Below are 17,672 nucleotides of genomic sequence, written 5' to 3' on the forward strand. Positions count from 1 at the left end.
TAAATGCAGCAAATATGTGTAATTAAGCACAAGGTGATGTGAAGCTCATAGTTTTCTTTGGCATCTTGCAGCATCTTTCTTTTTAGATATGTTTATACAACAATGTTTCTAATCAACTGAATCAAAATTCAATTTTGCAAAAAACTGAATTCATAGAAGTAATTTAACAAATGAATTGCCTTTCATTATGCATTTATTGCATTTATTAACATTTAGTTACAGTGACATTTCAGTTCATGTCCAGTGCTGGAGAGTTAAAATCTGAAAGCAGTACTTTTATTGGATTTTGTCAGCATGCACAGGATACAGAAATACAATTGAAACATGTCAATTCCACTGCACTAAAAAGGTACAAGTGGATCATCTTTCTTGTGTTCTTCTACTTTCATCACTTCCACGCGGTCCGACAGGTCTCGGTAGAGCAGCAGGTGGAGGACCAGACTACGTTGAAGTTTAACTTTGAAGAAATAATTGTGACGTGCTGCCCCCTACTGGCGAATCAGAGGTTTTCCGCGTTAGGGAAAGAATAGAAAGAAACGATCCCTCCAAAATCACTGGGATGTCTGGTAAAAATGTGTAAAAAAAACTTTGAATTATTTGGTAAATAATGACACTTTTAATGCAACTTTTAAAGCAACGTTGCATTAAAAGTGTCATAATTTTCCGAATGACACTTCATGACAACAGTCATAGACATTCATAAAGACTCCATGTTCATGACAGGTGTTATGTCATGTATATGACAGTGTCATGTCAGTCTTATGCACACCACGTCAAATAAAGTGTTTCCCACTGTTTCTGATAAATAAAATGGGACAACACTCCTAAAATACTTTGAGAGACAAGAAAAAGCTGCCAGGAAAACCTGGAAACTGAACTTTCTTCCTTATGTCAGCTAAAAATCAACCTGCAGCATTTTGCACCTGCACTAGTTCTGTTGCTTACATTCTGATTTTTCTTTTCTAAAACTTCAATTCTTCATTTTTGGAAGAAAATATAAATTTTTTGGACTATTATTTCCTCTAGTTTTGGATGCTGTGCAGCCTGAAGGATTTTTGCAAAGTTTTCTTAATTTTTGTCATTTCTTTTTTATGTGTAGCCATAGTAACAAGCTGGCTTACAATCGGGAGCAGATGATCAATACTACAAAAGCTGAAATAATACCTCCACTGAAGCTACAACTCCCAGATGAGTTAATGTTCGAAACCATTCCTGCCATTGATCAATATGGGCAACGTGAGATCGTTGGCTAACAAATCGGATGATGTCCAAGCACTGACAAGGACTTAGAGTATCTGGAATGCAGTATTATGTGTTTTACTGACACACGGTGGCAGGATTAGTTACTCGAGGAAAAGAAAACGAAGTGGAGCAGCAGTGCTTCTCAACAACAGATTGTGTTCTCCAGGACATGTTATCGTGAAATAATAAGAACCATATCCAATGTGTGTAGTTGTACTTAAGAATCTGAAGTACAATCTGTTTTGCAGTGACTGTTGGTTTGTATTTATGAAAGACTGAAAAAAGTCTAAAATTACAAAACTCATATGTAAGTTGTTGTCTCTGACTACAGATTCACAGTTATCTAATGGTGACGTGCTGCAAACCTAGTGGCAAATCAGAGGTTTTCTGCTCCTGTAACACCAGGAAGATAGAGCACATCATCACCCTATTTCTAAAGTCCTGACACTGGCTCCCTGTAGCTCAGAGAATATACTTTAAAATGCTGTTGCTAGTTCATAAATCACTGAATGGCTTAGCATCACAAAAAAATAGAGATCTAGCTTGAAGTAAACATATCAAAGGTCTGTGGGGAAATATGCACTCTGGCCGATTTTCCTTACAAACATTCCAGCAAAGTGGGTGATAGTGCCAGTCTGTCAAGAACTCCCAGGTCATTTTTTGTTTCACATCTGCCTCTGTTGGCAGCTGATGAACATGTTGTTGGTTGAGAAAGGAAAATACATGACTGACACATGATCTGCCAGTGCATGTGGAATACATCAGGCCAATCTTGCTAAACCAGCCATTTCTCTGGAACTCTACCAGTTTTAAGGGAGGAGTTCAAACTAGTTCAACTAGTTCAGCAGCAAAGCGGTTCAAGGTGCTTTTCAAAATAATAATGTAAAATGAGAAAGCTTTAAAGAAAACACCATACAGTCAACAATTGAACAAACATTACATTGTGGTGGGTGCCATCAATGTGCATGTCAATGTTTCCTTTATGTTTCAAAAGCAACTCTAAACAGGTGAGTTTTTAGTCTTAAAGGGTTTTTAGATTTAAAGGAACTCAGTGTTTTGGCTGTTTTGCAGTTTTCTGGAAGAATGTTCCAGATTTGTGGTGCACAGACGCTGACTGCTGCTTCTCCATGTTTGGCCCTTGTTTCTTGTGATGCAGAGCAGACCAGAACCAGAAGACCTGAGAGGTATGGAAGGTTGATAAGACAACAGCAGATCTTTAATGCATTGTGGTGCTAAGCTGTGAATTGGTTTATAAACTAACAAGAGTATTTTAAAGTCTATTCTCTGAGCTACAGGGAGCCAGTGTTAGGACTTTAGAACTGGGGTGATGTGCTCTATCTTTCTGGTTTCAGTGAGAATGCAAGCAGCAGCAACATGATACAATGCAGGGGTGCATATATAGTATTTAACAACTAAAATCACAGTGAGAATCTCATTCTTGTCTGAAGACCAGAGACAACAACGGTGTTTTTGAATTACATGATGAAGCCTGTCTGATGGGCATTGGTACATCATTCCTGAGTCTCTGAGCAGAAACTGAAAACACTCTGTCACGCTTAATTAATAATCGAGCCTTGTAATGACTAAAAAACAGCAAGATGGCTCATATAGATGCACTGTTTCTGATAAACAAAATGGGACAACACTCTTAAAATACTTTGAGGGACAAGAAGGAGCTGGAAAACCTGATAAATGAACTTTCTTCATTGAGTCAGTTAAAAATCAACCTGCAGCATTTTGCTGCAGAAATCAAGGGTTTTTCATTGTTGGCACATTACCAGAAATGAAAGCTTTTCACATAAGCTCCTCCCATCTTCAAGTAGAGTCACCTTCACGGCGGCGCACTGGAAGTTGGGAGTATAAAACGATTCAAAACTCAACTGGTGTCAGTCTGATTTTAAGCATTTCAGACAAAATGAAGCTTTTGATTCTTTACTAAAACCAGAAGATATCATCAGAATGGCTAACACTGGCAAAGTTGCCCCATATATTCCAATTGACCCAGTTATAATCTGGACCAAGGTGAACTTTTCTACTGCTGCAGTTCATGTCATTTGTGATCAGGTGAGATTCATTCACTTCATTCATTCTTCAAACCTTACAGGTAAACATTTTCAGTCAGTGTTTAAGGTTTGTGTTTTTCAATATTCAGGTGATGCTCAACGTGATGAAAGAAACGGGGAAGAATTACAAGGAATTCAAAGCGGTCTTTTACATGAAAAGTGACATATATAAAAACTATGTCATCAAGGTGAGAATAAGTAATTTCATATCTTTTGCCATTATCCTAAAGAAGGCAAAACAACAATTTTTGATTTGTTGTTTCCTGATGGGTTTTAGTGACGAGTAATAGAAACACATGTAAGTTAAAAACTGTTCTATGTTTTTCTTTCTGCAGGTTTATGTTGGAAATGAAAAATACCTCCATTTGTCGGTCGGCCTAAGCGCTTCACCTTCTGGTGAGCAGGTTGTCATACTCAAAGGAGTGCAAAAAGATCACAAATGGAATGATGATCTTATACCTTTTAATTATGAAAACTAATATCTACTATCCTCCATTTAAATGCAGTAATGTTTGTTACCATATTGTTGTCTGTGGACTTTATTGACTCGAGTATTGGGACCTTAGTTGTGCTGCAAATATAAAAATAAAATACATACTGTGAAATCAATATTGACTGTTGGATTTCTGCTGTCATATCTGATTTCTTTAAAATGTTCAATTTGTCAAAATGCATTAGAAATATATATGTGAGATTATATAAAACCACAGTCATGTCTATGAGTGTGGAGGATTAGACATCAAAATGCCTTCTCATATGACTAAATATTTTCAGCAACAAGCAGTCAGAATAAGAATCCTGATAATTCAAGATAAAATAGCTTTTCCCAGATGGTCCTGGGACACAACCCCTATAATTTTTCTTTTTCTGTATGCGTGATTTATCTTGCATTCAGTCTGCTTACATTAGCTATAAATATTGGCTAATTTAATTCTTAATGCATCCAGGAGATCTTGTTTAATTGTGAGTGAACTGAATGAGTCTGTGAAGCAGGGGTGGCCTGTCATATGGGACTGCCTGGGATTTTCCTGGTGGGCCAATGGGTTTGTGGCCAGCTGGTGGAGAAGCTGTCAAGCCCCATTAGTCACGCAGCACCAGGGATGGGTTGGCAATGAAGAGGTTCCCCCAAAAGCCCGGTCAGTTCCAGGCTGAACCGGACGGTTGTTAGAATGTTTCTTTATCTTTTACCCCAAAAACCACATCAGTGCTAAAGACACTTTAAATATAAAGCATAGCAACTGTCCTCCATTTTTAAAAGTGGTGGTGAAGATTTATGTTTCTGCTCCCTCTTTTTGGACCTCTGTAATGCTCTGTATTTATTTATTTTTTTATTTGCTCCCCCATTTGACAACATAATTATGAACTCGTGAATGTAACCAATTAAGGACAGAGATCTAGACTATTTACCTAAAAAGTCTAAATAGTTTCATATTTAACTGTATTGTTGATTTTCTTTTCTTGGGAAATGTGTTTAACACAAAAATATCCTTTATTTCCAAGCCCATAACCCTAACCCTAACCCTAACACCAGAGACAAATATCCTGTATAAATCTTGTTTATTGAGTCATTTTATGACATTTGACATCCCCCTTACAGGTTCAAGTGATACAGATATTTGACTCAACTTGTATTATAACAGAGTATTGTTGTAGTAATCTTGCTCATAACAATACAAAGACATTTTTCTTTGAAGCAGCCGTCTGGAGGAAGCTGGATCAGGCAGTGTTTTCACTTTAGAAGGGCTTGAACGGTTCGAGAGGATCATCTCGCTTGTGGCCATCCTGCACTCCCTCAAATTTAGTTTCAATTTTGCCCTCCTGCAGAGGGCTTTGGAAGACCTGCAGGTGGACGTAATCGTTTTCTCTCACCTGAACCTACAGAGAGAGTAGAGAGGAAAATATCCTCTCTGAATAATGCTGTACAGTAATGTTGATGTACATGCAAATAACAAACAGCAAAAAAAAAAAGCACAGATCAAAATATCATGTTTTGATCTGACTGTCTACCATTAAGTAATCACTGCTACATAATAACTGTTCACATTACATGGTTTTAAATAACATGGTGTCATAGAAATCCTTGCTTATTACCTTGATCAGATACTTCATACCTCCCACAACTTGTGACCGGTACTCAATTGCTTTGAATTCATTAAACTTTCTGTTGGTATTTGCCTCTGCAATTTTCTGCATCTGTGTGAGGATCAAATAAAGAGAAATGTAACAGAAAGTTTCCAGGTAAATATGTTTAAACAATAAAGAAACTCACCAATTTAGAAAGCGCAGAAACTTCCTCATTGGCTGGCCCGGTCTCTGACCATCCTCCGTATGTCACTTCTTTACTCATTACTGCTTTTGACAGAAAAGAAAACTATCTGCTGCTATCAGGCTCAAAAGCTGAACAGGTAGTTTTCAAGCTTATTTATACTGCAGGTGTTGAGGAAATAAAACACCTTCGAGAAGGAGGTTCCTCAGTTTCATGGGTGGAGCTCTGAGAGATTTTCCTAAGTATTTCTAGATAACATCTTACTAAGCATTATAATAAAAGCTATGTTAAGCTCCGAAACTGCAGTTCACACACAATTTGTAGTTTAATGGTTCACTTGATGAACCACTGCAGTGGAAAACATGTACTTGAGCTTTTGAAGAGTCTACTCTCATTTCAGATCTGACCAATCACCAGTTTGGACAAAATGTCAGTAAATTATATCATTCTGCATAAAGCACGTTAACTTAACGACCCGTGAAATGTAAAGAAATGGCTGTTTTGTTCTGCTTTGTTCGCTGTTATTAAACACCAAGCTAATGTGGCTTAGTGTCATGCCAACAAGTTCCACAAGGAGGAGCCAGTGAGTCAAAGCGCAGGGAGACTGAGACCAGTTAAGGTTTAAATAAATTGTTTTATTCCCAGCAGGAGCAACAGTTGAATAAAAAGTTCTGTTCTCTTTGTAAAAAACTGTGCTGTACTGCAGCCGTAGATTTTAATTAAAATCTTTCAGGGGAATCTGTAATGTTATGCCCTATTGTGTGATATTTACGGGAACCTCGTGAAGATATTTTTTAAAAATTGATGATTTGTTTTTACATATGCATATGAGCATTTTTTCTTTTAACTTTTTATAAGAAAGATTTACGTATTGTTGTGAAAGACATAATCAAATTATTTTATAACAAGAAAGGTGATAAAACAAATGTTGCAGAGTGATCTTAAACCAAAACAATTGTGAGTTGTCCTCCTGTTCTGAAATGAACCCTCCTCCAGTCTTTATCCAGAGAACTTTCTGTATAAATATTCTCCAAATATACAATGTTCCTGTCAGCAATGATATTGTGGATAATCAATCAATTTTATTGTTGAGTGAACAGCATCTAACCACATGATAGATAATCTATTGACAGAAACCAGAAAGATACATTTCCAATGAACTAGAAGGTGTGTCTACAAATATTTCACATCTGAAGATTAGATAGATGAAAGATGTTTGAATTAGTAACTCAATTTCAGCCTAGAACAAAATTATTTGACAGGCAATGGAAGTGTTTATCCAGTGAGAAATATTAACATATTTCTCATTTTCACTGAAAATTATTTAAAATTAACACCAAAAGAAGTTGAATTAAAACATCAGTTAGATTTTATAGCTTTATTACTTTATTCCTGTAGTAAATCCTCAAATTAGTCCCTCATCAAATGTGCAATTCCAGAGAAACAGTAAATTCAACATCTGGTCTTTCTGAGGAACAGATAATATTCATGAGAAATGCATGTAGTCTCAGCTCACGCAAGTTCATTTGATTCTCCCATCTAGTTATTGTCAATGCCCAGTTATCTGTGTATGGGCAGATGAGTTTCTCCAGCAGACATTTGGGTCAACGTGTCTTTGATCTAAACTGTCCAAGAGACATTATTTACTGTAGTTTGCAAAGCTCCAGGTTCCAACAGATTTAATTGAGTTATTAAGGATTTGTTGTGTTTTATCTTGGATTCAGTTTTAAATAAAAATGACTTAATTGTAGCCTTTAAATGTCTTTTCACCTTTTTATATTCTGTTGTTCAGTGAAACAGCTTCAGCCCACAATCAAATTTCCCAGCTATCAATCAAATTACCTGGAATCAATTGAAGCTTTTCACATGCAGCTCCTCCCATTTCAAAATAGAACTACCGTCCAGGTTACACCCAGTGTCCCTACAGTATAAATATGTTCAAAATTCAACCAATTTCCAGATTCTTTTCAGCATTTCAGACTAACTTTTGTTTCTTTGTTAAAAACACAAGACATCACCAGAATGGATGTCCCTGAGGGAACATGGTCAGATGTAAAATTTGTCACTGACAACATTCAGGAGCTTTGTGATAAGGTGAGATTAATTATTTTATTCATTCTTTAAAACTTTAAAAGGAAATAAATAAATGACTGTGTTCAAGGTTTGTGTTTTTCAATTATCAGGTGAAACTCAAAGTGGAGGAAAAGACACAGAAGGATTTCAAGGAGTACAAAGCAGTCTTTTACAGGGTATTGGATATGCTAGTGCTACACTATGTCATCAAGGTAACAATCAGTTATTTCATAATATTTCCAATGATCCTAAAAAAGGAAAACTCTTCAAGGTTTTTCCTGCAGGTTTATGTAGGAGGTGAGTACCTCCATCTGTGGGTCATCCAAAGCGCTTCGACTGGTGAGCTGATCATCCAGCTGATGGGAGTACAACAACACCACAAGTGGGACGATCCTCTCAAACCTTTTGATGAAAACAACAAATGTTAGCTTCGTCTTCCTCCAGTAAACTGCAAAATTGTTCATTACAATATTGTTATCTGTGGGTTTCTCAAGTATTAGACATAAGTTGTGTGGCAAATATAAAAAAAATTATATACTACCAATAAATCAACTTTGGATGTAAAAGTTCTGCTCTCTTGCTCTGTTTATTTTTTAATGTCCAAAATATTATATAGAACTAAAAATGCATTAGAAATAAAATAAAAGTCTATTTCTTTGAATGCAAAGGAAGAGTAGCAACAGCCCAAAATAGTAGAGGTAAAAAAGTGCATTAAAACTACTCTTATAAGTTTTTTTGTTATTCCTTTTGTTGTTTCAAAGTAAATGTAACCAGAAGTACCCATCTTTGATCCTACATAACACATTTATTAGCTTGTTCTTGTTAATCAAGCTTAGCATGATGTATAGGCATACTCACCAGTCATCATTTGGCTGACATTAGGTGTACAGTAATGTATGCTTTATTAACAATTCATCATATGTAGTAGACATACAAGTAATTAAAGTTATGTTTCTTGCTATGCCCCTGAAACTAAACATTTATGCGCAGATTAAAAGAATTATTAATCAAGTTTTCCATAATCCATAAAAAAAACTCAACAGCAGTACAGTTTATCAGATAGTAAAAAAGTCCCTTAAATCATATACCATGTACATTTTTTAAAAACTCAAACAGCTTATTATCTGTACCCAACAACAGCATTACTCAACTTACTTGGCTTGTTTGCAAAAATCTGTGCAAACCTTTTGTTGCCAGGTGCCATAATTCTTGCACACACACACACAAGTGCGCAGCTCTGCACAGCACCAGGTCTCCAGGTATAAAACCAGCGCCTTTGTGTTCAAACGCGACTCTGAAAAACACCTTATAACATGTTGCCCATGCAGCAAAAGTCAGAAAAACTTCCCATTACTTCAGATTAAATTAGTATTGCTTAGAATTTGCCGGCTATGATACATGGTCAAAACTGAGAGCTTAAATTGATTTGCTAAAAATATTTTCAAAGGTTTTACTTTTGCACCCACTTCTGATCTACTGGCACTTTTTTGACTGGTGAAGAGCAAGAACTCCACTCAGATGAAAGGACATGAATCTGGAATCAGTCCAAGCTCTACAACTGAATAACTTTAAGCTTAGTCGTTCCTTTCGTAGGAAATTAGGTATAAGATGGGACTTTAGATTGACCAAAGGTCAATAAGTTTGTTGTAAAAGACTGGAGAAATGAGCAAGACTACAGACCTTATGAAAAAGTGTTTTAACATTTATACAGATTTACTTACTGATACTGAAGACAACACACGTGTTTTTAACAGAATTTTTATATGGCAGAACTTTCATTATTGAAAGCTGAAATTTATAGAATCAGCATGAGTTATTTGTGGAGAAAAGCTTTCTGACAGAAAAAATAAACCAAAGCAATTATATTCTATTTTTATTCAAATTCATTGCATTTCTTTATACTGATTCAGTACATCATCTATTCATTAAATGCATATTCTTAGCATAGAAATACTTTTAGGCTTCACTTTGTGGTATGCTGATGTTTAAAAGTTCAAACATTTGACTACGTGATAATGTCTTTTGAAAGGTGAGCCACAGAGTGAACTGTAGAGTGAGCTTTAACCAAAATAAAATGTGGGTTGTCTTCTTAAATGAATGCTCCTCCCAGTCTTTATCCAGAGAACCTTCTGTATAAATAATTCTCAGCTGAATAGATGTTGAGCAGTTCAGACTGACATCAGATGCTTTACTTTCCTGTTCAGGGCATCAAACATCATCAGGATGGGTTTTCCAGGAGGTGAACACTACGCCACGAAGGAGATTCAGGAGATCTGTGATCAGGCAAGCTACAAGCTTCACTTTTTTCATAGACAAATTTTGACTTTTCTGCTCTTACCTGATTCATTTCTACACAGGTAAAGACAAAAGTGGAGGAAATGACTGGCAGGAATTTGGAAGAATTTAAAGCGTTTGTCTACAGGGAACTCAAGAATTCAGTTTCCACTACATACCAAGTCAAGGTGAATAAATCACTGATTTTGTTTTTCATAATTTAGAACCTATTAGGATGAAGAAAAATTTACGAACGAGAGTTTTAAGTTTGTGCTTGCTTAAGAAGTATGATTTTCAAAAACACAATGACCAGATAGATACATACATGAGATTACAGATTAAATTTTTAGTTATTTAGATATTTTTATGCAGAAACAGATAGAATGGTTATGTTCTTCAGAACAATACCATACTATTCAGAAACATAATATATACCAACATCTGACAATTCTCTCTCCAATTTACAGGTTTATGTGGGTGGGACTGAATATTTCCATGTGCTGATCCACCAAACTGCTTCTGAGACAGGAGAGGTCAAGATAACAGTGGAGCACGTCGAACAGCATCACGAAAAAGATGATGTTATCATACCCGTTGACTAAATATAAAATGTAACCTGCTTAACCTCTCTCCAGATTTCTACTTTACAGCTGAGCTACTTTGTTTTGATGCCCTTTCAAAGTTTTCACAGTTTTGCTCATTTGCATGTGTTGGGCTTGACGGGCTGCGTTGATCTTATCAAACTTTGGACTTATGATGAAACGGGAGTGAGAAAAATTGGGTTAAAAATAATCAAAATAAATTAAATCATTGTTTTGAAGCTCTTCAGCAAACTGTTATCTGTAAACCTGAAAAAAAAAAAGAATTGCAGGTTCAGGTTTGTTTTACATTTTAAAAAAAGTAACCACGTTTAAATAAATATTTCAAATCTCATCAAATTCTTCTGTTTTTATTTTACATGCCAGTCCATTAGGAAGTAACTTAAATTCCCCGTGTGGCTCTTCAAACAGACGATGCTGCAAAACATCTTTATAAAATAATTCCAACAGTGGTGGTTCTTGCCAATCTGGTACTCTGAAAGACCCCCTCCTTCTCTCACCCCCAACAAACCCTCTTTATAATGCCTGAACTACTGCTCATATGCCCTATTTCAAACACTTTGTAAACTGAGATGAACCGTCCTCCAGTCTTTATCCAGAGAACTTTCTGTATAAATATTCTTCAAATATAAATATTAATGCAGAGTGAACAGCATCTAACTACATGATAGATAATCTATTGGCAGAAACCCAGAAAGATACATTTCCAATGAACTGGAAGGAGTGTCTACAAATATTTCACATCTGAAGATTAGATAGATGAAAGACCATCGAATTAATAACTCAACTTCAGCCTAGAACAAAATTATTTGACAAGTAATGGAAGTGTTTCAAAGTGAAAATGCTTGCAGATTTAAATTCTAACAATTAACTTTTATCCACTTTTTTATCCACTACAAAAAGAAATGATATCAGCAACTGGAGGATGCTTATTTATGAGGACTTATAATTTTTCCTTTGAAAATGAGAAATATTGACTTATTATAAACTGACACAGAAAAGTATTTAAAACTAACACCAAAAGAAGTTGAATAAAAAATTAGTTCGGTTTTAAAGCTTTACAACTTTCAAAAAAAAGATGAAAGTTTTCCACTTCTGAAGTCAGTAAGGTTGTATATTCTTAAATTAGTTCCTGAAAAGCAAAACTGAAAAGCAAATGCTTTTGTGACGAAATTAAACTAGCTCTAAGGCTCATTCATTTATACTGAAGATGAAATAAATTATAATAATTACTTTTATGTAGAATTAAGCGTTTTGTGCCGTTACAATGCCCCCTAGAGGCCAAATGGGGGGTTCTCGTCTCTCTTGAGCCCATCCACATCAGTGACCGGGGTTAGGCACTCTTATTTCAAAGATGGATTTACGGGGGGGCAAGAGAGGGTAACTACTCAAACCACCCCCCAAACCCTGGTCCAGAAACATTTTGTAGCAAATAAACGTCATATTAATTCACCAAAAAAAACATAATTATAAGCGTGATATTTTGTTGTTATTTTCTAAATTAAGACTTAGATAAGTGTTATCTGTTTTTTTTTCTTTTTTCACTTTTTTTAATTGTGGACTACTTTTTCTTTTTTTTTCTTTTTCTTTCTGTTCTTCAGTGAAATATAACTTAAAGCTACTTTAAGGTTCTGCCATACAATAAACTTTCCAAAATGTCATTACCTGAATCACCTGATGCTTTTCACATGGAGCTCCTCCCATTTTGAAGTACAACCTCCTTCCAGCCTGCACCCAGTGTCCCTACTGTATAAATAGATTCAAAACTCAGCCGATGTCCAGCTGATTTCAGGCATTTCAGAGAAAGTGAAGCTTTTATTTCTTTGTCAAGAAGACGACATCAGAATGAACGTCCCAATGGGAGAATGGTCAGACGTAAGGTTCACCACTAGTGAAGTTGAGGAGCTTTGTGATAAGGTGAGATTCCTTATCTTTTTTTTAAAAAAAAAACTTCACAGACATACACTTTCAATCTGTTTAAGGTTTTGTGTTTCTCAATATTCAGGTGAAGATCCAAGTGGCGAAAAAAACGGGGAAGGATTTCAAGGAATACAAACCAGTTTTTTACCGGGTAAAGAACATCCTAGTCTATCACTATATCATCAAGGTAAGTCAATTATTTTATATTTGATATCATCATAAAACAGGGAAAAAGAAGTTAAATTTGGATTTCTTGTTTCCTGATAGTACTCAATAAATATTATAAACTCAACTGATTTAAAAACTCTTCAATATGTTTGCTCCAGGTTTATGTTGGAGCTGATTACCTCCATCTGTTGGTCTCCAAAAGACGTTCTACTTCTGGGCTCATTATCACACTGATGGCAGTAGAACAGCACCACAAATGGGACGATCCTCTCAAACCTTTTGATTACAGACGATAATGTCCACACAGTTAGCTTCATCTTCCTCCAGCAAACTGCAATAAACTAAGTATTAGACATAAATTGTGTTGCAAATATATTTATAAAAATATACTATCAATAAATAACTTTTGAGTGTATAGGTTTTTCTCTCTTTGTTTTGTTTTTTAAATGTCCAAAATACCATATTTAACTAGAAACATGTTAGGGATTAAATAAAACCACACTCATACTTCTGAACATGAGATTAAAAATTATCAAAGTATTCTTTCGAGGACTAGACATGAAAATGTCTTTTTACAAATATGCAACTTTTGGTTCATTGACAATTAATCCAAGAAAAAAAAAACATGATTTTAAAACAAAATCTTGCTGTATTGTTGTTTGGGGTTTAAAATCATACCCCTCACCACACCAAATATATATCAACTATTACAAAATACAAATACCAAACAATTTTCTGTGATTTAAATATTTAAAAAAAAATCATAATAAACCACCTTTCATGATTTAAGACAGCTGAAAAAATGTTTTCAAATATTCAATGATGTGTATAATATGCAAATGTTACTTGAACTAGAGCTGCTAGCTAAAGAACTGGCTCCTTTTTGTGTGGTGAAAAACAGGAACTCTGACGATCTGTTAAGACATACGTCTGCAATCAGTTCAATCTCTGCAGCTGAATAACTTTAAGCTCAGACTTTCCTTACCCAGGAAATTAGATATGTGAAAGGGAGGAGTTCAGATAAACCAAAGGTGTGTAAGTTTGACTCTGAAAGACTGGAGAGATGAGCAAGACTTCAGACGTTTTGCATAGCGTACATAGATTATTTTATCTTTATAAGGATTTACTTACTGGTTTTGAAGACGTAACTCAAATGTTTTTAGCTGTATTTTCATGTGGCAGAACTGTTATTATTGAAAGCTGAAATTTATAGAATATGCATGAGTCATTTGTGGAGAAAAGCTTTTTTTGCAATAAAAGAAAATAAAGCAATTATATTTTTTTGTGAAATTCATTTCATTTCTTTACACTCAGTCATATCTACTCCTTCAATGCATATTCTTATCCTAAAAATCTTTTCCGGTCTGCAGTTCAGAAATTTGCAGTACGCTGATGCTTAAAAGTTCATTCTTATTGTCAAACATCTGACATGATAAGGTCTTCTGAAAGGTGATCCACCCAAGAAAGAAATGCTGAAGAGTGAACTTCAACCAAAATAAAATGCAGGTTGTCTTCCTGTTCTGAAATGGACCAGTCTTCATCAGTATCTTCTGTATAAATATTTATAAATAAACATATAAATATTTCCCTCAACAAATGTTGAGCAGTTCAGACTGGCAGCAGACAACTTTCCTTTTTATCATGAGCAAATTATGACATTTCTGTTCTTTGTTTTAGTCCAACTTGTTTCAGTTTTGCACAGGTGAAGACAAAAGGAGAGGAAATGACGGGCAGGAATTTGAAAGAATTTAAAGCGTTTGTCCACAGGGAACTCAAGATTTCAGGTTCCGCCACGTACCAAGTGAAAGTGAATACAACTCTGATTTTGTTTTTTGTTTTGTTTTTTTTTTGTTTGTTTGTTTGTTTGTTTTTTTGCTTATTTATTTAGAAACAATTAGGGTAAAGATATATGTATGAAAGAGAGTTTGAGTTTATGCCTAGGAGTTTTGATTTTCAAAAACAAAATAGCCATACAAGAATAGGAGATTAAAGATTAAATACTTTTTTTCTTTAGACATTTTCATGTAGAAGTGGATAGAATGGTGCTGTTCTTCAGAACACATTGTAATAATATATAATACTCTTTGGAAATATATTACTGTTGCATTTAGTAAATAGAAATATATTTTTTATCATTTTAATTGACATAAAACAAGAGAAGTTTGGTTTGATTTACCTTCAAACTGAGAAGAAAATGTTTTGTTTTGTTTTTTATTTAGTGTATGTAAACTTCTGGTTTCAAATGCATCATTTTTTACTACTTTGTGAAAACTGAAAAAAAACTAAAGAAAACGTGACTTGGAATATTTGTAGATAATGATGTAGTAAGAAGGTGAGACCACTAGAGGTCAGTGTGCCCTTTGTTGAAACTTGATTATTAACCTTGACTTGTGTTTGACTAACAAGGACGTGTAACGAGTATTAGCTTTCTAATCACCTAATTCCAACCCTCATTAGTAGGCTGTATATAAATGAGCTGTACATTTCTTCAAATTTACATTTTAACACAACATATATTTAGTATTAACTCATAATTATTCTGTTGGATAAGTTCAGGTCCAACTAATTAAAGTATTACATCATGATAATATGACAACTCAACCAGCTCCATCATGTTCTGCCATGTCGTTTAGTGGCTATTTCTTCTGTAATGTGATTATTTACTATATTTTAGAAGTGGGTGTGAAAGTGGACTCATCCTCTCCTCTCTTGGCTGATTGAGGTAGAAGACCATCCACCCTAACCCTGTTTCTGCTGGAAGTTTCTCGTCATAGTCATCCTTTGCTTTCTCAGGAAGGATTGGTTAAAAGATAAGAATTTTTGCGATCCTTTGGCTTGCTGGCAAGTTTTCCAATCCTGCCATTCAGGTGTCATGACTCTTGTTTGACGTAGCATTCTAGAATCTGAAACAAACAAAGTATAAATGGGAACTGAATATACAATGACAAGTAAAAGTACTCACTCCCTCTAGCTGAATCTTGTTATGAGTGGGTCTCTCATTGCCATAAAGCTTTGACTGGTGAAGAAAGCAGACAAATCTCAGCTGCTGAAGCTTGAAACACTTTCAGCACATAGGTGACCTGATGTTCCCTTCCTCTAGTTTCCTTTTTGCACAGTCATTTTGAAGACGAATGCGCCGTGTTCCTTCTATTTCGTATTGATAGATTTAGCTGAATTGCAGGGGATGTTCTGTGCTTTAGAGATTTTTTTATTTTTTTGCATTCATCATCTGACTTACTCACTTACTTTGCTATAATTTTTTTCTCTGGTTAATAATGAAAACATGTTAAAAGAGAAAAATTCAGGTGTGTTTTTGTTACTCACTTATTGAGGTCCCGAACTTCACTGTTCAGTTTTTACAGAAGACAATAACGGACACTTTTTACTTCTGTTCCTGTTTGGCAACTTGGTTAGTTCTGCTTACCAGTGATGGACTAACACTCTGCAAAGCCAAAAAAATAAATAAAATAAAAATAAAAAACCTTGATCTGACTTGTCTGGAATTATTTTTGGATTAATGATATCCATTTTGTATTGCATCTGAACAATGTGTACTCTTTGAAATGTTTAAATGTATAAATTTGAGGGGGAGACTTGGAAGAAATTCAACATGAAAATCACAGGATGATTGTTACGCTGTATTTCTTCCAACAACCAAACAGTTACTACTGAAAATATTCAGTTATGAATTAAAATTTCTTCTGTGTGAAGTCAGTTAAAAGGCAGAATCTCAATGAACATTGTGGAAATTAATCTGTGAAATGTCACTGTTGACTTTTGTTTCTGTCAAGTTTTTCTCTGCAATTGTAAAGCTGCACTTTTTTGGCTGGTGTGGATAAAATGGTTTTAGGATACATGGAATATCTATGAATTGTTTAATTTTTCCTGAGCTACTCTGACACATTTGGTGACTTCTACCATAACCCTTCCAGATGTCAAATTCATCACCAAGTTCATGCTCAAGCACAAAAGTGTCTATGTGCAAATGCTCCTGCGCCTGTGCATTGAGATACTTTAACTTTAACACCATCTTATAACTTTAAACGGAAACCTGTTTAAAGATCATGACTTATTTTCACATCCTGAAAGTTTTTTTGTTTGCTGGAGTCACTGGCAAATATGGAGTTGCTCAAAGTTTGGTGAAAAAATTGTGGTAGAAAAAAATTACAAGGTAAACATTTCTATATTGATTTGTCAAGTGAGAAGGTGCAAGTTGGAAAAAATGCTATCTGAAAGCAGCAACTTGGAGACCTCACAAGCCGGCACACTGTCCAGAAATTTAAAAGGCCTCGGAGGCAACCACAGGTGGCAAACTTTGTAATTCAAAACCTAAAATACTGACAGCTGTCTGGTAAATGTCTACTCTGTTCCAGTTCAGACCAGCATGGGTTATTTAGGGTGCGTTCATACTGCAGCCTGAAATGACCCAATTCCAATATTTTTTTGCCGGGACCGTTCACACTGCCAGTAAATGCGGCCTGTATTGTTTTTCATCTGTATTTCATAAAATATGATAATTTGTTGATCTTTAAAGCTCATTTTAGGTTGTAATTTCTGGCAGCTCTGTTGGCTGGTCTTACAGGAATGTTGAATTTGAGTTTAGGTTCAGAGATCTTTGGTTTCCTCCTGCTTGAACCACTAATCTTGCACAACTGCTATGGGACCACGAGAGCTGCGATAACCATCTTGTTGGGTCTGCAGAAGTGCAACATGAACAGGAAAAGATTTCCATATATATGAGCAGCCCCTTACGGTTGTTAAATTTAATATTTCTCCTAGATGCTATCAGGTGAATAACTGAGAAATGAAATGCATTATTTTCTCAAGGTTTGCTTTTGTTATTTCTCATTTCTGATAAGAAATGACTATGGAGAGTTCAGAGTGCTTACAACAAATGTTTTGTTTTTTTCTTTTTTTACAAGAGAGAGTGGTGCTAGGACTTGATCCCATACCATTCCAGCGCATTTTTAATAAGTAAAGCAAATTGTTTGTGTCTTTACAAATATTAAATACTATTGCACATAATATTGCATAACCTATTAAACATAATTTTAAAAATATACATAT

The 17,672-nt window shown here is 35.1% G+C and overlaps 3 protein-coding genes and 1 long non-coding RNA gene across 4 annotated transcripts in view; 2 read left to right on the forward strand and 2 right to left on the reverse strand.

The window, feature by feature from the left end:
* LOC107836505 (uncharacterized) overlaps nt 1–17,252 on the reverse strand; it is an 18,459-nt gene extending 1,207 nt beyond the window's left edge. Inside the window, exons 1-2 of the long non-coding RNA XR_001662414.1 lie at nt 17,242–17,252; nt 13,569–13,574 (exon numbers count right to left, since the gene is read on the reverse strand). This is a non-coding gene — a long non-coding RNA (uncharacterized LOC107836505). The remainder of the gene's footprint in view (nt 1–13,568; nt 13,575–17,241) is intronic.
* Nucleotides 2,510–3,945, forward strand: LOC103139702 (cystatin-A-like). Its single transcript, XM_016672657.1, has 3 exons — nt 2,510–3,306; nt 3,395–3,493; nt 3,641–3,945. The coding sequence occupies exons 1-3, from the start codon at nt 3,202–3,204 to the stop codon at nt 3,782–3,784; spliced, it is 348 nt and encodes a 115-aa protein (XP_016528143.1). The 5' UTR covers nt 2,510–3,201; the 3' UTR covers nt 3,785–3,945.
* Nucleotides 4,846–6,371, reverse strand: LOC103139703 (cystatin-A-like). The gene is made up of 3 exons (XM_007554481.2): nt 5,575–6,371; nt 5,397–5,498; nt 4,846–5,180 (listed from the first exon to the last, which is right to left on the reverse strand). The coding sequence occupies exons 1-3, from the start codon at nt 5,650–5,652 to the stop codon at nt 5,040–5,042; spliced, it is 321 nt and encodes a 106-aa protein (XP_007554543.1). The 5' UTR covers nt 5,653–6,371; the 3' UTR covers nt 4,846–5,039.
* LOC103139704 (cystatin-A5-like) lies at nt 9,479–10,638 on the forward strand. Its single transcript, XM_007554482.2, has 3 exons — nt 9,479–9,927; nt 10,002–10,106; nt 10,386–10,638. Exons 1-3 carry the CDS (start codon nt 9,868–9,870, stop codon nt 10,518–10,520), a joined length of 300 nt encoding a protein of 99 aa, XP_007554544.1. The 5' UTR covers nt 9,479–9,867; the 3' UTR covers nt 10,521–10,638.
* Nucleotides 17,253–17,672: the final 420 nt, after the last annotated feature.

The sequence above is a fragment of the Poecilia formosa genome, unplaced genomic scaffold, assembly GCF_000485575.1.
Source record: "Poecilia formosa unplaced genomic scaffold, Poecilia_formosa-5.1.2 Scaffold64, whole genome shotgun sequence".
Taxonomy (NCBI): domain Eukaryota; kingdom Metazoa; phylum Chordata; class Actinopteri; order Cyprinodontiformes; family Poeciliidae; genus Poecilia; species Poecilia formosa.